Source organism: Dermacentor silvarum, chromosome 7, assembly GCF_013339745.2.
Source record: "Dermacentor silvarum isolate Dsil-2018 chromosome 7, BIME_Dsil_1.4, whole genome shotgun sequence".
NCBI classification, from domain to species: Eukaryota; Metazoa; Arthropoda; class Arachnida; order Ixodida; family Ixodidae; genus Dermacentor; species Dermacentor silvarum.
Genome location: NC_051160.1, coordinates 68,483,242 through 68,506,008, shown reverse-complemented (window position 1 = coordinate 68,506,008; position 22,767 = coordinate 68,483,242). Strand labels below are relative to the sequence as shown.

Sequence of the window (22,767 nt, the reverse complement as noted above, 5' to 3'; positions counted from 1 at the left end):
CTTCCTTCGTGGCTGCTGCGCGCGCGGCCGACGCCGTCCTATGTTCAGTTAATGCGCAGCAAAGTTATCAGTCATTGAAAGGTGACATGGATTAGATTCAGTCCATCGGCGCGAGTATTCATCATCTCCTATATCAGGAAATCATTTATTCAGCATATAGAAAGAATGCTGTTTAGTGCACATACTGGAATCAATCTGAATTTCGCATAAAGAAGCGGTTAATGAAATGGTTCTTAACTAAAGGCCATGCATTAAATTATCTTTACTTCCATCCTATGCAACGTGTAATCTAACCCACTGTTTACATCAATTCACCGCACAAGTCAGCTTGAATGTCTTGCAATGTGGTATTCACAGTCTATCCGCTACACCTTTTAACAATGGCGAAGTGAGAACTCTAAATGAGGCCTGTGCACAATGTACGATGTTTGACGAGTAATGACGGGGTAAGAAACTTATGCGGCAGGGGGGCGGCGACATCGACGACAACGACGCTCTTTTCGCGGCCAGTTTCGGTTTCAAGGAGCCTGCCAGGGGGAACTAATTGGTCGCTTAGCTCTCACATGAACTCCGCTATTGAAAATTTGATCGTTGGGCTAGGTAGTGTCGAGGACGGGCCCCAAAGTACTCATTTGCTATAGCCACCTATTGTTGATAATTAGAAAGTTAATTAGCCTAACTTCGCTAATTACGCACGTAAGTGCGGAAATTGCTCTGTATCTAGAGGCCGCCAATCGGTGCTCTCGAAAGGTAAAGATAACGTGAACAAGATATATATTTTTCTAATTTTAAATATTTGGTGCAGCTAAAAAAACACCCTGTATGCACCACCGAAGTTGATGAGAGGGCGGCTTTTTTCAAATCCGTTCAGCAACCTCTGAAAACGAAAAGGCAGCTCATCCTGCTGGGCGATTTCAATTGTGTTCTGAGCGCCAGTGACAAAAATAGCGTGCACACCTTCAGGGATAAAAGTACTGAGGTTCTTTTTCGTTTAATTGACGATTTTGCTTTGGAGGATGCGGGCGAATGTCTGGTGAGCAAGAGCCAGCTTAACCCTCTCATGCATGAAATAAATCCAGAGGATAAAAAAATTATTTTTGGCCTGAAAGTATTAATAGAGACCACAAAGATCATGAAAAAATTTTATTTCAAGTGATCCAGAGCCTCTGTATTACATTTTTGATGTGTCCCCATATGAGGACAACATGCATAAGCCGATAATAATCCCTGGTTTCAGTACACATGAAATACATAGTACTCTAAAAATTATTGAGCATTCACGCTAGAACACTGAAAGAAACCATTACAATTCAGACTGAAACGCTGACGATTGGTCTTGCACATTCCGTTTAGGCACTGTGGAATGACTGGAAGCACTCGGGACAGAGAGGCACGTTGCAGCGACCGCAGAGGTACCTTGTCTTGCTGCGGCAGGCAAGGCTTCGACAGCGGCTGGCGTACTTTTGCTCGCTCTTTTTTGGGAAATGGCGCCCGCCGTCGAACCTCTTTTCCAGGGGCACATGGTGGAGCACTCTCTTTTTTATGAGCGCTGGCGAAGAATCGTTGGATGGCCGACCTCGTCGCTTCGAGCTTTGTGCTGCTTCACCGCGAAATATGAGCGCCTTGGCAACGCGACTTCGGAACTCAAGTTGGTCCATATAATGCTCCGCGCCTTTGTCCCACCTCCACACAATCCAGGCGTTCACAACTGCAGCATTTAGTAGGTGGAAGAACATCCTCAAATAACCCCTCTTGTTCCGGACGTCATTTCGGTACCTTGCAATCAAGGAATCCATGAGGTCGACACCTCCCATGTGTTTGTTGTAAACTTCTACGGAGTACGGTCGGGTGACATCAATTACTTTGCGCTCTTTTCTGTTGTACCTTCGGGTAGTGCCTTCGGGCTGCCGTCCTGCGTAGCTGGAAACAACGTGAACAAGCGAGTTGTCCAGCCACCTTGTCACTGTGATGTTGTCTCCTGAGGTGCAAATTGATGTGCTTCCCCTTCCGTCCGCTTTGAGCTCCTTCAAGGGCTTTAGCTTTTTATCCGCTCCTTGCAGACGGTTTGCACGGCATGTCCTGACGAGGGCCATGGATGTGAAGAAGTTATCAGCATAAAGTTTATGATTTTTCCCTTCAAGTCCCTGGGACAACCTGATCACAACGTCTCCGGCCATACCAAATTCGCTTGAAACATTGGATCGCCCACCAGTTGCCCCTTGGTACACTTCAAAGCGATAAATGTAGCCAGACACTCCTGCTCTCACCCATACCTTGAAGCCCCAACGCTTCGGCTTACTTGGGAGATATTGCTTTATGGAGGAGCGCCCCTTGAATGGAATCACCATCTCGTCCACGGATTGGTATTCCTCACAATCAACTGCCGAGCAAAATGCTTCGTTGAGTGCATCAATGACTGGCCTCATTCCAGCCACGCGGTCATTCTGGAAGCTCAGAGTGTCGCTGTTGTCTTTGAAATGAAGAAATCTTCGAAGCTCCTCAAAACGATTTACAGGCATTGAATTGGCGACAATGTCCATTCTAAGTCCGGATTCTGTTGACCAGTAATTCCTGATTCTTGGATATTTGATGTAAGTCATCACCAAGCACATGCCAAGAAACACTTTTAGCTCTGGGAGTGTCAACCGTAGGTTCTCTTTGCCCTTTTGTACTGCATACAAATTTGTTTGAAAAACAATGTGCTCCAGTAACGAGTCTGGAAATACGGCCAGAAAATAGTCAATCGGAAGTGCGCCGTGCACATTGACCCTATGTTCACCAAGGAAATCGGGAGGCTTTCCTGCATAGTCATTGTCTTTGTCAGCGATCCATGCTGTGATGTCCTTTCTCGCGGTAGATGTCCTCGAGGGGGTTCTTGCACCAGAGCTTGTTGAAGCGCCGTTAGCACGCACAGGCTTGCTGTCATCACTCTCTTCTTCCGAGCTGGTCGAAGTGTCGAGGTCGGTGAGTAGCTGCTCCCAGTCACCCGCCTCGGAATCGTCATCAGAGTCAGACGACGAAAGGTCCAAAAGAGCATCGATTTCTTCCCTGGACAGTCCTCGCTTGAAAGACATCTTAGAAAAGTATCGTTTTTCCACGGTCTACAGAAGTGCGAGACCTATACGCATCCAAAAACTCCCGCGAAAGCCGACTCAACTGTGCACTAAAGCGCGGGAAAATATAGGCGCTTTCAGCCCAGGGCTGGCTTCCTGCGGGTGTGCTTTTGTTTGGTGGCGCTGCATGTGAGGCTACACATTTGCATAATGTCCCCACTTGAGGACACCTGTTCTTTTCCTTCTATACAGCCCATAGCCGAGAAAAGAATGACACCGAAAGAAGCTGATATTATTCAGGAGTTGTTCTTTGCGCAGAGATTTTTTATAGTTGAAAAGCATCATAGCCTGTCGAGCAATTATTTTTTGTTTTTTACGAACATGCAGTGACCTCAAACAAGCCTACTCTCCGTTAGAACCTGGCGCTTCAAAAAACATAGACAGCCAGCGCCATCTGTGGAACAAGTTAGGAACAATGGCGTGTCCTCAGTTGAGGACACCATGCGGCTAATGACTCGCTCCGAGCAACTGGACGACTTTTGCAGCAGGATAAGTATGTGTCCTCATATGAGGCCCGTATGCATGAGAGGGTTAAGTACACTCATTTCCAGAGTACCAGCCATGCTCGACTCGACAGGATTACGTGTCTGCATGCTTGATCCCAAAGTGCCATGGCTATGATGTAGTGCCCGCGCCTTTCTCGGACCATTGCATGGTTGAAGGTTCCATTGGAACCAAAAAACGAGGCAGCTGTTTCCAGTGGGACCTTTGGAAATTGAACAACCAACTGCTCAATGATGTAAAATTCACCAGAGGTGCGAAGGAAGAAATTAGTAAAGTCACTGGTGGTGGAATGCATGAATTGGGCCAGGAATGGGAACTATGCAAGCAACGGATCAAAATAAAAGCTATTGAAAGGGTGAGCTGCATGCATTACCAGGAAAAAATAAATGAAACGCCATTAAAGACTATGCTAGAAAAATTACTAGCTCTGGAGTGCAACGCGCCTGGCTTATACATTGATGACGTCAGGAAGATAAAACAAAAGCTAGAACTGAACGCAGTAAAACGCTATCGCGGAGCGCTTGTCCGCGCCAGAGCGCAGGAACTCGACGCGGGGGAGACGCCCACAAAGCGGGCGTTAGGGATGGAAAAAGCGCACGCAAGGCGGAATCACGTCAGTGAGATAGAATCGGCGGGACGCAGCATGACAGATAATGAAGGAATCGGGCAAGCTTTCTTTGAGTATTATCAGGCATTGTTTTATCAGCGGAATGTTGACCTGGACCGGTTTAAAGAAGTTTTTCTGAGGGCGATACCACGACTGGACGAGGAACGAAAACTAAGACTGGAAACGGCCATTAGCGAGCAAGAAGTACAGCGTGCAATAGATAATTTAAATCCTGGGAAATCAACTGGGCCCGATGGCTTGAGTGCAGCCTTCTATAAAGCATTCAAGGAACAACTAGCTCCATTGCTCACTGCAGTATTTAATGAGGCATATGAAGTAAATGCATTGCCGAAGTCTTTTGGGACGTCACATACTGTACTTATTCCGAAAACTGATAAAGCAGATAAACTTAAGCAGGTATCGTCGTACAGACCCATCGCTCTGACAAACGGGGACTATAAAATTTTTATGAAGGTTCTTGTACGCCTATAACACTCTACAGAGTGTTATAGGCGAAATAGTCGGCCCTCACCAAACGTGTGGGATCAAAGGTCGTTCCATCGTTTACAACATTCACAACGCGCGATGTGTACTCGAATGCTGTGATGCCGCATATGCACGTGTGGCGTTACTACAGTTGGACTTAGAAAAGGCTTTTGATTGCGTGGAATTCTCATTCCGGTGTCAAGCGTTAACAGTAATCACTGATTACTGATCCATACGTGCCACCGTGTTGTCTTAAAGTCACTATATAAGAAAAGTACCGCCATCTACTCTTTCCTCCGCCGCCTCCTCTCCTAAAGCGCTTGCTTTTTATTGCGATAGCAATTATATGGACACTTGAACCGGATTTCTGCCGTCGGCGTCGTCGTCGCCGTCGTCGTCGCCGTCGCCGTGAGGTTCCCTATAGATAAAATCTTCGCCGCGCGCCGTATGCCCGAGAGGAAGCGTGCGGAGACGCGCGCTATCACGGAGAGCGAACGCACTCAATCTCCCACGCGCAAGCAAGGAAGCAGGAAGCCAGCGCCGGAGTGCGCCGGGGGGGGGGCGCACTTCTCTGCCAACAACCGCGCTCGTCGCTCGCTTGCACCGTCTCTTATCTCCACACGGCTCTGACCTTTAAGTGCATTCGCCGCTCAGCTTCCGTTGAAGCGATAGACCGCACGTACCTTCGCCCGCTGCGGCGTATGCTTGCTGCCAGCGTTTTGACAGTCGTTGTCTGCTGTCATTCAGTGTGATCTCTTCGTGTTTGTGCGCGCTCACACCACGCTTGTTCATTCAGTTCGTAATAGTCGGGCCACATTTTCCAACGCACGCTACACACGCAATGTTGCCCGGATCGGCAGTGCAGCGCTACAGGTGTGTCCCTTCGCACGCGCTGCCCACGGGAAGCGCTTCTCATCAACACCACCGTTTCACACGCTCCTTCTCGTGGTCATCGAGTCTCTCTTCATGTCGGTCTACTTACGCCGCAGCACACCTGCTTACTTAATCAGCTCATGTTTACTACAATTCATATTGCTACCAAAGCCGCTCACCTTACTTCGTATGACATTGCTGTGTTGCTATCGCATTCATTGCTTCGCCCTTAGGGCGAAACTGTGACAATTTTTCTTTACTTTTTGCTTGCGAAAGCCAAGTCGACGGTGGCGCAGCTAGAAAGTCCACGTTGAAGCTTTCAGGCCGGGCGCGCGCCGCCGCCGCCACCGGCGACTGCGGCTGCGCAGAGGACTTTCAACATGGCTCTGAGGCGGAAAAAAAGAAAATATAAATAAGTGAAAAGCGCGCGCTATCATCGTCCAATCGGAGATGCAGGAGAGAGAGAATCGGCGTTTATCAAAGGATGGCGGTACTTTACTTATATAGGGACTTTATGTTGTCTAGCTGCCTCGTCAACAAGTGGTGCGCGGAAGACTCATCACGTGATGACGACGTCCCTCCCCAGCCTTCAGCAGCTTATAAAAGGAGGATTAACTGACGCTGTCTTCACTTGGGCAGCAGCAGAGGCACAGAAAGGACTCGTCCTAAATTTCATTTCTACATTTTACAGGTTTGTGAATAGCATCACTTTCCTATAACTTTCAAGATATCTTACAGTTAGCTGTGCTCTGCACTGTTGCCCTCGAAGTTGTAGCTATGAGTACCATTGCCGATGTATCTTGTTTTGATTGTGGCTTGAGTGTTGGTTCTGATGATGACTGTATGGTATGCAGTGAATGTCTTAGTTCTTATCACATAGGACCTTGCTGTGGCATAAGCGAGAGAACATTTAAAGGAAAAACTGATGCAGCAAAAAAGCAGTGGCGATGTCCCATGTGCAGGGGAGTAAGAGCAAAGAAAGTCGTTGATTGCTCCAATGTTGTGGCCATTGCAGAGTTAACGAAGACACTGTTGCTGCTATCGAAGCCAGCGTGCAAATGTTGTCTGACCAATACGATGGTGTACTCGCTGCCATTAAAGAGCAGGACAACGAATTGTCAGATGTAAGGCGGAAAGCTGATTCAGCAGAAGCAAGTTCGACCACTAAAGAAGTTCAAGATATAAAGAAAGATCTTAATGAACTTGAACGACATAATAGGAAGCTCAATCTAGAGTTTCATGGAATCCGTAAGACGGATCATGAGAACTTATTGGAAAAGGTCAATACAGTTGCTGCATCAATTCAGATGCCAGCTCTAACAGGAAGTGATGTCACGGCTATACACCCAATACCTTCTAGGTCAGACAAGATACCAGGAATCATTGTACGCTTCTCGCGACAGTCGGTTCGGGACACCTGGCTACATGGCCGTAAGAAGCTAAGGGATGCCAAATCTGAAGTCATGATTAAGGAGAACTTGACCAAGGAAACTCGAACTCTGTTCTGGGAGACAAAGGAATGGGCTAGAGAGAATGACGTCCGTTTTGTATGGTGTACGAACGATAAGGTTCTGATGAGACGCAGGGATGGTTTTCTTGCCAGTCTGGTGAAGATTAAGGAAGATTTCCCGAGCACAGTTTGAGGTTCCTGTCACATTTATATCCATATTTCTTCCTTGAACTATGTTCGTTTTGCCAACTGAATTGCATAGACATATTGGATATAAATTTATGCCTGGCAAAAAATTCTTTCATTTAAATTGTCAATCCGCAAGAAATAATTATGAGTCTCTAGATTTCTTATTTTCACAACTTGACTTTCAGTTTGACATAATCATGTTAACTGAAACTTGGCACAGGAATGATGACAATCCATTTTCTCTGCCTGGCTACGATGTGTACTGTGAAAATCGTTCCTATAGTCGAGGTGGTGGTGTTTGCTTGCTTGTAAAAGAAACTTTGTGAACCCCTAACAGAATTTTGTTGTTCAGAACCTGATTGCGAGATGCTGACAGCTGTCCTAAACAATTACGTCATATCAGCCGTGTATCGCCCTCCCTCAGGAAATATTTCGAAATTTATGGCACATTTCGAAAATTTGTTTAACAATGCTGTGATGAATAGATATTTAATTGTATGTGGGGGCGGTATTAATATTGTCACGAGCGGCGATCCTGTGGTCGGTGCTTGGACGATGACGACGACGACGGGTGGTTTTTCTGGTGTGCACGCGCTCCCCTGAACGATTGCTGCAGCGTTGTGCGCCTTACCCTGTAAATATATCCATTCTATTTATATTCTCCCCGTAACATCTTTGGTGGAGGTGCGGGGTACGCTCGCTACAACACCGGGAACTGGATCTTCGCAGCGGACGGCGCGTTGCTGCCACCACAATGACCGACCAAGCGACCCAGTGTGACCAAGACCCGTCACCGGTCATTCTCTTGCACCCTCGTGATCCCGGGACATTCAACGGCACCAGCGGCGTGGACGTCGATGCATGGCTGGCAATGTATGAGCGCGTCAGCCGCACTAACAAGTGGGACCCGACCATAATGCTGGCGAATCTCATCTTCTATTTGCGGGGCACTGCGCTACTCTGGTTCGAGACGCATGAGGCAGATCTGACGAGTTGGGACGTCTGTAAGCAGAAATTACGCGATCTATTTGGGAGACCTATCGCACGACAGCTAGCGGCCAAGCAGGAGCTCGCAGTTCGTGCTCAGACGTCTACGGAGCCGTACATCTCGTATATTCAGGACGTGTTGTCTCTGTGCAACAAGGTCGACAAGGACATGCCTGAAGTGGACAAAGTGGGCCACGTACTGAAAGGCATAGCCGACGACGCATTCAATCTGCTACTGTGTAAGAACTGCTCAACGGTGGAGTCGGTCATCGCTGAATGTCGTCGTTTTGAGCTGGCCAAAAGTCAACGTATCACTCACCGCTTCGATCGACTTCCTAATACGGCTGCCACGTCCTCCTGCGAAGGTTTAGCCACGCTTCGGCAAGCGCAAGCTCCAGAAAACGTCACCAGGATCGTCCGTCGAGAACTCGAGGCCATGGCACCCGTTACACCTCATGACGGTATGCAAAGCAACAACCTGGCTCCGATTTCGCTAATTCAGGCCGTGGTTCGCCAAGAGGTCGCGAATATGGGCATTTTACCCACCTTTGATAACGGTCATACTGCTACCAACCCGGTCGCCCCTGTCGTCGCTGCTGCAAGACCAAACACGACCTTCAGGCCACGTTATCGAAATCCAGCCGATTGGCGCACACCTGATGACCGGCCCATCTGCTTCACGTGCTCTAGGATTGGACACATCGCCCGCCATTGCCGCAGCCGCTGGCCCACGTCCTATCGCCCAAACACTTACAATCGCCCGGACCATGCACCATATGCCCCGTCGTTCCGTCCTGAGGCCTCGAGTGCTGAACGTCCTCCTAGGGAAAACCGGATCAGCCGCTCACCATCGCCCCAGCGCCGTCAGTCCCGCTCGCCCCAACCTCGCCGCTCTCGGTCTCCCTTTGGCCACCTCTCGGAAAACTAGCCAGTGCAGCCCCCGGAGGTGACGCTGCATTTACGACCCGGCCTGAAAATCCTCTGATTGTCCCCTATACCCGATGCAACCTTCTTGAAGTTCTTGTTGATACCGGCGCACAAATTTCTGTAATGAGCTCGAGCCTCCGGCGCCGCCTCCAGAAAGTCCTGACGCCCGCGACTTCACCTACCGTCCGAGTAGCCGACGGGAGTACACCTGCCGTACTTGGAATGTGCACTGCACGCATCACTATTTCTGGTCGCCACACATCTGTTCTTTTTGCTGTTCTAGAACAGTGCCCCCATGACCTCATCTTGGGAATCGACTTTCTGTCCACTCACGCTGCCCTTATCGACTGCTCCGCGGGCCTTCTCCGGCTAGAACTTCCTTCGTGCCCCGACAACGTTGATGCCGGCCCACCCCGGCTACGCTCCGTCGAGTTTCTTCGACTGCCTCCGCAAGCCGCAATATACGTCCAGCTGTCAGCCTTTCCGCCCCTACCCGACGGCGACTACGTTGCCTGCCCTATTCCTGAGGTCGCCATGACACGCAGCGTCGCGCTACCCTATACGGTGGTGACAGTTAGAAACAACGGCACCGCCTTTCCCATCCTCAATTTTGGCTACTCGACGCAAGTTCTTCCTCGCGGCATATCACTCGCTCATCTGACCCCATTGGCCGGCCACACGGTTTCTGCCTTGACCACAGAACCTCCACCGGATTTTTCACCGCCGTCGTCGCAGTCAGGTTCGTCCTGCGACCACTTCGCCCGCATGATATCAGGAGACCTCGCTCCGGCACAGTCCGCTGCCCTTCGCCGCGTGCTGGTTTCCTACCAGGATATCTTTGACTTTGGCGACCGTCCTTTGGGCCAGACTTCCGTCGTCACCCACCGCATTCATACCGGCGATGCGAGTCCTATTCACCGACGGCCTTACCGTGTGTCAGCTCCGGAGCGTGCTGTCATCCAACAGGAAGTGGAGAAAATGCTGGGCAAAGGCATAATTGAACCCTCATGCAGTCCTTGGGCCTCTCCCGTCGTACTCGTGAAAAAGAAGGACAATAGCTGGAGATTCTGTGTAGACTACCGCCACCTTAACCAGATTACCAAGAAGGATGTGTATCCTCTCCCGCGTATTGATGACGCGCTGGACTGCTTGCATGGCGCCAGATATTTCTCTTCCATCGACCTGCGCTCAGGATACTGGCAAATCGCTGTGGACGACCAAGACTGCGAGAAGACCGCCTTCGTGACTCCTGATGGCCTCTATCAATTTAAAGTGATGCCTTTTGGCCTATGTAACGCCCCTGCTACTTTCGAGCGCATGATGGACTCTCTTCTTCGAGGCATCAAGTGGTCCATATGCCTTTGCTACCTGGACGATGTTATCGTTTTTTCGACTACGTTTGAAAACCATCTCACTCGCCTGTCCACCGTCCTTGATGTTTTTCGCCGCGCTCGTCTTCAGCTTAACTCGTCGAAATGTCGCTTTGGGCACCGTGAAATCTGCGTTCTCGGCCACCTTGTTGACGCTGCAGGCGTGCAGCCAGAAACTTGTATCTAACGAAACTTGTAAACATGAGATGACGTGTTTGTTTGATAGTCTTGGACTACTTAACACTATTGATATGCCAACAAGAGTTACTACCAATACATCTTCACTAATCGATGTCTTTCTCACGAACGTTAATTCTGAGGATGTTAGAGCAGGAACCATTTCATGTGATATTAGCGATCACCTACCTGTATTTCTAGTTACTAAGCAACAAATTAAAATGAAACGACCCTCTATATCATCGTGTTCTATAACAGCGCCTAAACTTGAGAATTTCCGTCAAGAACTAATTCACATATCGTGGAATGACGTTCTAACTGAAGATAACGTGAACATTGCAGTCAATACATTTATTGAAAAGTTCAAACAAATATATTATCATAATTTTCCTCGAATTACCCACCGCCCATCTAAAAAATTTGGAAACGTGGATCACGCGAGACCTGTTACACAAAATAAACGAAAAAAAAATGTAATGTACAATACATTTCTAGCTTGTCGCGACCCACAACTATTTAGTACCTTTAAAAAATTTTGTAATCGCCTAAATAAAGACATTCAAAAGGCTAGACAAAACTACTTTGATAATATTTTTATGCACTCATCTGGTAATTCCGCGTACATTTGGAAAATATTAATCAAGTGTTAGGAACACCCAGTTCAAAAAGCGCAATTACAGAGCTAACAATCAACGGCTATGTTATTAGTGACAGCCAGTTATCTAATACGTTTAATGATTATCTAGTGAACTTAACTTTTGCTGGATCACCTCATAATGTTACGTCATACATTAAGGACAAGTGCCGAAGTACTATGTTTTTAAGCCTACCTCCGAAGACGATGTCTATGAGACAATCGTGCAGCTTAAAAACAGTAACTGCTGTGATTATTTAGATTTTCAAATTAAACCAATTAAATACGTTGCCGACATAATCGCACAACCACTTTCTGATCTTATTCACCTTTGTCTGTCAACAGGAAGTTTTCCCTCAACATTGCAGACTGCTAAAGTGTGCATTTTGCACAAAAAGGGAGATAAAAATAATTTAGCAAACTACACGCCCATATCAATTTTGCCAGTATTTTCTAAAATAATAGAAAAAATTCTTCATTCACAGCGGAATTCATTAACAAACATAACCTGTTGTGTGACGCACAATACGGTTTTAGAAAAAAATCGATCTAGTGAACTTGCTCTACTTCACCAGAAAGAGTTTATTTTAAGTAGCACAGAAAGTAAAGAATTAGTGATTGGTGTTTTCATGGATTTCATCACGGCTTTTGATTCTCTGAATAGAAATTTGCTTTAGCAAAAACTAGATTTATACGGTGTACGCGGTGTCGCCTTAGATATTTTTGGCTCGCATTTACGTGAAAGGAAACATTATGTATGTATAAATAATTTTGCTTCGACGATTAAATCAAATTCTCTCAGTGTTCCTCAGGGCAGTATCCTAGGGCCCTTTCTTTTCAATTTATACGTAAATGATATTGTAAGCATAGATTGTTCAGCAAAATATATCGTTTATGCTGATGACACGAGTGTATTTTTTGCACACGAAGATATTAACCAGTTAATCCAAAGAGGCAATCATATATTACAGAGGTTATATGACTGGGCTTGCTCCAATGGTCTAGTAATTAATGCAGAAAAAACTAACGCGATTATTTTTCGACCAAAAGGCAAGCAGGTGCATGTAACTTCTTCTGTGTATCTTAATGACGATGTTATCCAAATTGTCGATCATGTTAAAACTTTAGGTGTCACATTTGCGAATAACATGTTATGGGACACACATGTACAGCAGGTAGTAACAAAAACTTCGCGTATACTTGGTATCATTTATCGCAACCATTATCTACTTCCGTTGAAAACAATACTTATCATATACCATTCGTTTTTTCTATCCTATGCTCACTACTGTTTTCTCGTATGAGGTGACACAACGCAAACAAACATTGATAAGCTTACAAGACTTCAAAATAGATTTCTTAAGATTGTTTCTAAAAGAGAGTCTAATCATTCTCTAAGTTATATACAAGAAAAATATAAGCTAATAGGTATGCAGAGTCTTTACAATTACAACATTTGTAAGGCGATAAAGAAAGAACTTAGACAAAGAACAATAATTTCTGATCTAGCCAACCTAAAACCCACTGAGAGTAAATATGATACAGGCCAGCATGATCGTTGGTTAGTGCCTCGTTCACGTATGAACTATGCTGACCATATGCTACGCAATGTTACTCCAAAGATGTTAAATTATCTTAGCGGTAATAATATGAGCATAGAAAATATGACTTCAATGGACGCTATTGCATTGTTTTTATAATTTTATTGCTAATTTATATCAGCTATTCATTATATGTGTGATGTATCCAATTGTATTGCTGTAATCTAGTTGTCTTTTCAACATGCGTATATATTTCCCCTTTCTCTTCTATTTTGCGATGCTTTAGCAATAACTATTGTATTCTGTTAAAACTTTTTTGTAATAATTCTGAATTATTGTTATTGTAAAAGTTTGCATATGTCCTGTCTGGTATAATATGTTTTCTTTTCTATTTGATGTCACTGCTTTGCAGCCCTTTTGTACGTAGTGGGAGCTAGTCAAGGTGCTATTATGCAGCTTTCACTCCCGCCATCCTTCGTGTATGATACATGAAAATAAAGATTCAATTCAATTCAATTGTGTGCCGCATCGTATTTTGTTTCGCATATTGGACAATATCAATATCGGTTCAGTCATCCGAGAGGGAGTGGTTTTGGCGTACCGCAACTGCACTACGAGGCTAATTGTCAACAAATTGCTGGGGGCCCCCATAAACGTACGATGTTCGGTGCGCCAGGGTTGCCTCCTCAGCCCTCTATTGTTTGACATCTATATAGAAGCGCTATGTCTTAATATATTACAGAACGATGCAAACCATGGACTCAATCTACAGGCGACCGAGGTTAAATTTCTAGCCTATGCAGATGATGTCGCGGTTCGTTGCAGGGACAGGGAAAATATTACCAGAACAGTCGAAGGAGCGAAGCGCTTCAGTGAGGTAACCGGAAGTGGGGTAAACTGGGGTAAGTGCCTGGGATTTTGGCACGGAGAATGGCCTTCGACCCCAGACACATTTGCCAACGTGGCTTGGGTTACGACGCCACCAAGTTACTTGGGGGTGCCGCTGGAATTTTATAAAGACACTTGTCCATACTGGCGAGCGCAGGCGCAAGAGACGCGAGAAAAAGCGGACCGATGGAAAAGTTCTCGTCTATCAGTCTTCGCAAGAGCTACGGTATGCAATATTTTTTTTTTGATCAGCAAGTTGTGGTTCGTAATGCAAGTGCTGCGTTGTTCCCGAGTAAATGTGCAGAAGCTGCACCGTGTTTTTGCTGTCTTTGTTTGGGCGTCCAGTTGGGAGAGATGCAGCTGCACGAACTTGTTTCGGCAGGTGAAATTCGGTGGTTTAGGACTGGGACATTTGTTTGTGCGACAGATTGTAAACAGGTTTTTATTTTTCCGAGATGTTAGAGACCCATTCCTGCGTACGGTGTGTCAACAAAGAGTCGGGCGTGCATTGCCTAATTTTGTGGTGACGACGCCATATGTTTCAGGTGGCGTTCGTGGTTTCTTCAGAGAAATTGTTGTAAGTCTCAAATTTCTAAACACACGTTTTTCGATGGAATATTTGATTAGCATTAATAGGAAAAAATTGTACAAAGATGTTTGTGACGTGGTGTTTCCCGTGCCCTTGTACATGGCCGTATACTCTGGAGGCCCAGGTGGAAATGTTTTAAAGAGAGTTAAAAAATGCAGGTGTCGCCGGGAACCAAAACCTTTTTTTTTCTTCATGTTACACACTGGAACTTTAACTGTTAAGTCTTTTCTAGAGGAAAGGGGTTTCTTGCTACCTTGGGGTTCCCACTGCCTCATATGCAAGCTGCTTGAGACAATAGACCATGTTTTTCTTCACTGCTGGGAAGGGGTACATTTTTGGGATGTGCTACAAAGAACCATTAAAAACGAATTATCGCTCGACTCTTACGGGATCAGGTACCTGCCAACAAATAATGAGGATGGTTTTCCGTTTGACCAGATTATGCTGATGGGCCTCCACAGTATATGGCGCTCCCGAATGGCGGGCTATTTTTGTGACCCAGACGCAAGACCAGCACGCATGTGTTTCCGTGAAAGTGTGCACAGGTTTCTGGAGATATTGAAAGCACAAACAGATCTTCCTGAGTGGCTGTCAAGGCCCCCAGGGAATTTTAAAATAACACCTGGCCGCAGTGGCAATTTGGCCACTTGAGCGATCTGGCGTACTGTCTACTGTTGTGTGTTCATTTGTTGTACTGTGTCGAAGCCCGGCAATAAAGAAAAATAAAGGCTGTATGGATAAGTGGTTACGACGCTCGCTTTGTGACCGCGGGTACGCGGGTTCGAATCCCGCCTCGGCAAGAAGTTCATTTTCTTTCTTTTCTTAGTATCACCGTTTTCTTTTTTTGCCTCTCTGTTTGGTGGCGTGGTCGGTCGCGCGGTGCGAGGCGCCGACACGATGTGGCGGTCGTTGGGGTGTTGCGGAGCGCAGCGTAGCAACACCCCAAATAAAGAAATACTGCTCCAGTCAGGTAGACTGCTCCCTCCCTGATAGTGAGATTATATTTGGATCATCGAAACAGTCATGCGTTTATTTAGGAATACCATCGATCCTTAACAGAAGCCGCAGTTGTGCCTATAGTGACCACCAGCCTAGCGTATTGTCCGTTCCAACGCCGGCGTTGGAACCTGAACGCCGCCAAACAAAGAGGAAGAAAAAAAAATACTCCATCTCCCGCAAAAGGGAACCATGTGTGGATGCGAAGCAGCGGGGAGATGGTTAGCTTGAGCTGGAGATGGTTTCGCGGCAGTGGCCCGAGCGCTGATCGCGGCGCTGCACAGGAGAGAGAATGAGGCGCGCACGCTCCGTCATTTTCATACCGCGGAACTACCGTGGCGCCCCCAGCGGAGTATGCAGCTGTCGCACCACCTGTCGTGCGCGCCGCTCCTGATTCCTAGACGAGAGAAAGGGGGGAGCGTAGAAGAGGAGAGGGGAGGCGACGCGCATGCGCTGTGGGGGTGTGGCACGCAGGGCGCCGCTCCGTACAGGATTCCTAAAGGAGAGAAAGGGGGGAGCGTGTGATAGGAGAGAGAGGGAGAGGGGACGCGCATGCGCTGTGGGGCTGTGGGACGCGGGAGGGACGGACAGAGGCGCCGGTAAGAAATGCTTCGCATTTAAAAGAAAATGGTGACACGTCATCGAGGCGAGGCCCCGCCCCTTCACGGATTTGTTGTGAAAACAGTCGCACCCGCGTTGGCCTAGCGCTTCGATGCCGGCGGGCCGCCAAATTTACTTCTTTATTCCGCCGAGCGCCACGTTGCGCTGTAGCGCCAACCCCGCTCCTTGGGCTTGTAGATACTGCAGGCACGGCGTCATATCAGTCTGTAGCGTCGACAGCGAACGCCGCAGACAGCAAAGAGATAACGCTAGCTGTTCGCGGGGCCGGACTGGCGGTGACCTCGGAGACGTGACGAAAAGCGTTGTGGGGAGGGCGGGGGGGGCAGCGTAATCGACGACTCAGACGCTCTTTTCGCGGCCAGTTTCGGTTTCAAGGAGCCTGCCAAGGGGAACTAATTGTTCGCGTAGCTCCCACATGGATTCCGCTATTCAAAATTTGCTCGTTGAGATACGTAGTTTTGAGGACGGGCCCCAAAGTACTCATGTACGGTAGCCACCTATTGTTGTTAATTAGAAAGTTAATTACTTTAACTTCAATAATTACGCACGTAAGTGCGGAATTTGCTCTGTATCTAGAGGCCGCCAATCCGTGCACTGGAATGCTAAATATAACGTGAAAAAAATATATATTTCTCTAATTTAAAAAATTTGCTTAAGCTAAAAAACCTGTGTACACAATAACTTATTTCATACCATTTGTGCCATGATAGCACATACCCATTCCGAAAAACTGCACAAGCATGGGGACGTTCTTGGGCCCATAGAAATAAGGTCATAACTGAATTGCTTTAATATAAGACATAGAACGAAATCTACGATTGCGCTATTATTAATTATGGCCTATTCAGGTAGTAGATCTGTAAGCTTTAGAGATGCCTATCAGTAGAGAATAAATGCACTGCGTTTATATTGCAATTGAGTGTTTGAATAAACAAACAGGGATGCGCTGGCAGTCATTATTCTGTCGTTCAATTCTGTGCTCTATGGGATCGTTTTGCCGTGACAGATGGGTGGCACGCAATAAGAGCTTCGCTCTAAAACGCAGGCTTGTCAAAAATTCGCCGAAGCCTTCCAATACGGTGTCTCATACCCCTTTCGTTGCTCTTAAACATTAAACGCCGGCAATCGGGCTTGAGAAATCTAGCTCAGGACTATGTGCCCGTCTAACTCCATCGTTTGGTGTGACCTGATGATACTTGTTAATTTAAAATTTGAGCAGATCAGCCAAATGTTTACATTTTGAGTTGGAGAGGGCGGGGGTAAGTCAGCGTTTGCTGTACCAGGCTGAGCACAGGGATAAAATAACTGTGGTATTTTGTCCTCTCGAATTCCACTTTTCTCTCGTGTAAATTTTATTGTTTGCTGTAAGTTATGAGGATAAAAATATTACTAAGACACATACATATTGGATCTCGGCTCTTTAAAGGTGTCGGCATCTGCTATGCTACTGTTTCAATGATGATAATAGCCGATATTTTTCGGTCCGATCTAATATTGGTTTTACGGTAAGTAACGCAAGAACGGCCGATGTCACCGCTTCTTTCCTGCTTGTCCTTAGAGCCGCTTATCATGGGCTCTCAAAACGAATAGCATTTCCCAAGGTTTAAGCTGGCGTCAAATAGGTTTCGATGTTTTGCTGCTGTTGACGAAGTGGCGTTGTTCTGTACCATTAGAATGAGTGTAAAGACTGGCCTTTAATAACTTTGCAATTTGTTCAGGATATTAGCTACAAGTATAGGTATACATGCCGTCACATTCAGTAATTTGAGTGGAAAAAAGATACGGGCTATTTTAGAGCTCCTTTCTCACAGCATGAAAATCGCAATTCTAATTTGTCCTGATAAGTTGAATACAACGTAAAGTGTCTGAAGGGGTCGTCATTTGGCGGGGGCGTCATTTGTCCATATTCAGTCTTCATAAAGTTGGCAAAGTCAAATGAAATGAGACACTGATTATGAAAGAATTAGTGGGGATTAAGATCAGCTCCCTCATGGGAGCATTGCTCACAAATGCATTGTTTACATATCTGGTTCGAAAATGCAGCATCTGAGCAAGGCACACGTGTGGGAACTGAAACATTAACCTGACTAAATCTTTCGTGATGAGCGTCTTGTTTCATTTCAATATGTTACATTCCGACTCGATTGCATTCTGTCACACCCTCAATTTCAAGTAAACAACGTGTTCTTGGCTGCTCGTTTCATGTATACATGTATACTGCAAGTATTGCACTGCTCCATCCGCACTGCATTCCGTTTTCACGCTTTATTGGGAGCGCACTATTTTATTCAAGGCGGCACGGTAATCTTCTCTTGCCCGATGATGGGCTATAAATCAGACCATCTCTTCATCGGGAAAATTGTTTCTAGCCTGCTTTTCTTCCGAGACAATGCCCATTCGATATGGAGCGAAATGTTGCAGCTTCGACTAGTTCAATACCTTCCAGTAGTATCATCAGCTGTCAAACAAGTTTAACAGGTGTTTTCGGGCTTTCTCAAGGAAATATTCAAATAATTTCTTCTTGTTAAAGCAATATTCATCCTAGAGTAGACTAGACTAGGCCATATTCAGCCTAGGCTTTTGTGAGACCCAGCTCTATCTCACGCCCTGTTAAGGTTCGCCATGTCAGGATAGACTTAGACGGGTCCTTAGAATTTATCTACCCCCAGGGATAAAACCTCATTGTGTAATTTTCACTGTGAAGCACCAGGGAAATCTAACCATGTAAAAACCTGGTTAAATTTTGCAGAATACTTGGTGTTGTGGTAAAAAACTACCCACTCTGTCCATGTGCTGGGACCTCAGGTCATGGTTTTACAGACAATAGAGATGCTAATTTGTTTGGACATTCTCCAGTGCAGGCTTAGAAACGATATAAGCACTACGCCATACTCAAATTTGGTTTTTACCATTTAGCACTCCTCGTAGTCCTGCTTAATGGTGCGTTCATCTTGCGGGGTCTATATAGTTTGTGGAGATTCTAGACTGAATCATCGCCGTGGCGATAGCCCACTATTTAGCAGATGTAGCTTTCATGAAAGTGCTTTTTATACAAGAAGTGTTTACGTTGCACAGGATTTTTGTCAGACTGGATCCACGTGCTCTAGCACGTGGATAGGTGTGATTGCGTGAGTTTTGAATGCGCCGCAATATTCTCTCTGCTTTACACATTCACAGTTTTGTTTTCTGTGTGTTACAGAACCAAGAATTTGGCGTGACCTAGTGGTAGAATGTAAGCTTTGTGTCTGTTACACAGTAAATTTGCATCCGTGACTTGGCAACATTTTAATTAATTTTATGAGGTTTTTTTTTCATTTTATAGACGTTTAAAAATTTCTCATCGCCTTATAGGGCTTTCTAGCAGCTTTTTTACTAAATATAATTCCGGACTACAGCACGTCAGACTACAAATGAAAGACTAAACATTTGTTGTGCTGGATGAGGAATAAAATTGCAGACGTCTCCATTTGTTACTGACGATTGCCGTAAACATGGCGATGTGACTTTGCGCTGCGGTAGAATGAAATGCACACGTCTGTGTTACTTACGGGAAATAGGTGGTAGCTGACACTGCAAGAAAATGTCTGATAAAAACAACGGATTAATTTTTACTTTGTATACACTGAGCATCATTATGTTTAGCGGAAGGCTGCGTGAAAAATTGAGCAAATTTTGAAAAATGTATATTGCATCTAAGCCAAATGCTTAAATGCTTTGTGCAGTTACTAACTACACAAAGCCATAAAAATCGGTACAAGATTGGAGAATACACAAATAACGGTTAAAACATATTTTCTCCGCGAATTGTCACGCACAATTCAACTCAATTTGAGCTTTTGTATTCACACTTTAAAAAACAAAAGTTGATTTAACATGATCAAGTTTCACGACAAAATAAAGATTGCGCAGGGGTTGCTTATAGTCTTAGCACTCTGGGGTTACTCCGCCACACCATGAGCCCAGGGTTATATAGGTAGATAAGTTTGAAGTTCCTAGTCATTTTCATTGTGTGGCAATGTAGAATGGGCTTTTCTTCAATCTAGGTGATGAACATTCACAGAATTCTGGCAATCCTTCAAAAGTGCGCGAGTAAGGCACTATTGCTGTATTGTGTTAAAACAAATTCATGTTCAGCTCGATGAGACATAATTTGAGATATTTAAAATATACATTATGTAAGTACTCACGCCGGCCATAATATGGCTGAACTTGAACGACAGCACAGGTGTAGTCATCTGAGGCATAAAAAATCTCTCTGCGAGCGTAGCCCGTTATTTCTGTGAGTGCAGATAACAAATGCTTCGTTGTTAGATTTCTATCATACAGAGAGCGATACACAGACACACGAATAAAAAACCTCGCAGACAAAAATCAGCTAATAGATTGAATGGCATATGTTTCAGTTTGGAAGGAGTCATGTCAGGTATGCGGAAACAGATAAGTGTATGAAGTAAATTAAAATTCTCGGTAAATGAGTATAATTTACCAAATCACATTTTCATTTTCGAAATCACAAAGCCCTTCAATGTTGCCACTCTGTCCTATACGAAAATAAAGAACAGCCTTGTGCCCAGTGTTGCCAGGTTTGGCTATATATAGCCAAATTGGGCTACAGGAAAATATATTTGGCGTCTACATGGACGAGTTGGCTATGCGGCTATACTTGGGCTACTGAAAATCTGCGACTTGGCTTTGTTTGGGCTATAAGTGGCGCCCTAGTCCACGCTCCAGAGGTCGCTTTGATCGGGTAGAAGCAAATATCGAAGGTTTTGTTTTAGCTGGCTGAGCCGGCAGAGCGGTTGTGCATGTGTGCGTGCGCGAAATCACCGCCCCGCCCCTTCCCTTCCCTCTCTGCGCCGTTGTCTGAGCCGGTGGCTTTGATCTTTGATACACTTAAACACACACCCCGCTTGACCGTTATGCACCCGATCCCTGGGCACGGGGATGAACCTGGGAGTAGTGGGTTTTTCACAGTACACTGTACTAACATAGGGTCGGGGCCGTCGGGCGATCGGAGCGCAGACATGAAAGAATGGAAGCACGGGTGGATGACACGCCCCAGTGTGTTCATGACCATGTCTTAATTCTGGATGAAGTATCGCGCCGGGCACAGCTTTCGACCGCGCGATCTCGCGCGAAGCTTTACATCCATTTTCCTTCACCTGCTAGATGAATTTTTGTACGTGCTTACATTCGAGATTCACATCGATAGGCCGGACGTAAGATCGGATCCTCCTCAGAGAGGAGAATCCAAACATGGGCAAGTGGGCCAAGTATGCAAGAACGTATAAAAAAAATGTCACAGTTTCGCCCTAACGGCGAAGCAATGAATGCGATAGCAACACAGCAATGTCATACGAAGTAAGGTGAGCGGCTTTGGTAGCAATATGAATTGTAGTAAACATGAGCTGATTAAGTAAGCAGGTGTGCTGCGGCGTAAGTAGACCGACATGAAGAGAGACTCGATGACCACGAGAAGGCGCGTGTGAAACGGTGGTGTTGATGAGAAGCGCTTCCCGTGGGCAGCGCGTGCGAAGGGACACACCTGTAGCGCTGCACTGCCGATCCGGGCAGCATTGCATGTGTATCGTGCGTTGGAAAATGTGGCCCGACTATTACTAACTGAATGAACAAGCGTGGTGTGAGCGCGCACAAACAAACATGAATAGATCAGACTGAATGACTGGAGACAACGACTGTCAAAACGCTGGCAGCAAGCGCGTACGCCGCAGCGGGCGAAGGTACGTGCGGTCTATCGCTTCAACGGAAACTGAGCGGCGAATGCACAGCGCATAGAAAAGTCAGAGCCGTGTGGAGATAAGAGACGGTGCGGACGAGCGACGAGCGCAGTTGTGGGCAGAGTAGAAGTGCGCCCCCCCCCCCCCCGCTCCCTCCGGCGGGCGCTCGCTACCCGCTTCCTTGCTTGCACGTAGGAGATTGAGTGCGTTCGCTCTCCGTGATAGCTTGCGTCCCCACACGCTTCCGCTCGGGCATACGGCGCGCGGCAAAGTTTTTATCTATACGGAACCTCACGGCGACGGCGACGCCGACTGCAAAAATCCGGTTGAAGTGTCCATATAAATGCTATCGCAATAAAATAATGGGAGCAAGACCACGAGCCAAAGGTGGGTTCTGGTGCTTTTACTTCTAGATGGTTTGCCCGTAATGTCACGGATGCATATACTCATTTTGATAATATTGAAACATGTTTGCCACGATGACATCCGTGCACCACGTCACATGAACTTCACCCACCATGTTAGTTTAGCAGGTGAGGTGTCGCGCTGCTGGCTGGAGGACGCGGGTTTGATTCCCGGCCACGACGGCCGCATTTCGATCAAGGCGAAATGCAGTAACACCTGTGTACTAAGATTTAGGTGTACGTTAAAGAAACAGAGGTGGCCAAAATTAATCCGCAGTCCCCCACTGCGTCATGCCTCCCAATCATATCGTGGTTTTGGCACGTAGACCCCCAGAAATTATTAGAGAATTTCGGAATAGGGGTCTCAAACTTTTGGGGGGCCCAAAGAAATAGCGTCGAAAGCCACTGCGCATGCGGAAGACGCAAACTGTGCTTGAATTTTGCGTCAGGCACGCTATTTAAGCGATTTAGCAGGAGCCCCAAAAGAGGCCCCAAAAGTTTTTGTCAACAAACATGGCGGCGCCCATCGAAGAGACGGCTCTAACCTAGCACCGAATTGGGCTCGAATCGTGGTAACGTGTGAAGTTCGTAAGCTAGGAGAAGTGATGGCGGTTATCGCTTTCTCTCAAATAACATATGTAATGAGGACTGATTCATTAAACACCGCTGATTC

The 22,767-nt window shown here is 46.3% G+C and overlaps 1 protein-coding gene across 1 annotated transcript; it reads right to left on the bottom strand.

Annotated features, from left to right (window-relative positions):
- Positions 1-1,349: 1,349 nt before the first annotated feature.
- Positions 1,350-3,074, bottom strand: LOC119458937 (piggyBac transposable element-derived protein 3). The gene has a single exon (XM_037720793.1). It carries the CDS (start codon positions 3,072-3,074, stop codon positions 1,350-1,352), a length of 1,725 nt encoding a protein of 574 aa, XP_037576721.1.
- Between the last annotated feature and the right edge of the window lie 19,693 nt (positions 3,075-22,767).

Coding starts and splice junctions, on each gene's coding strand:
- LOC119458937 (XM_037720793.1), bottom strand. CDS start 3,074: ATGTCTTTCAAGCGAGGACTGTCCAGGGAAGAAATCGATGCTCTTTTG.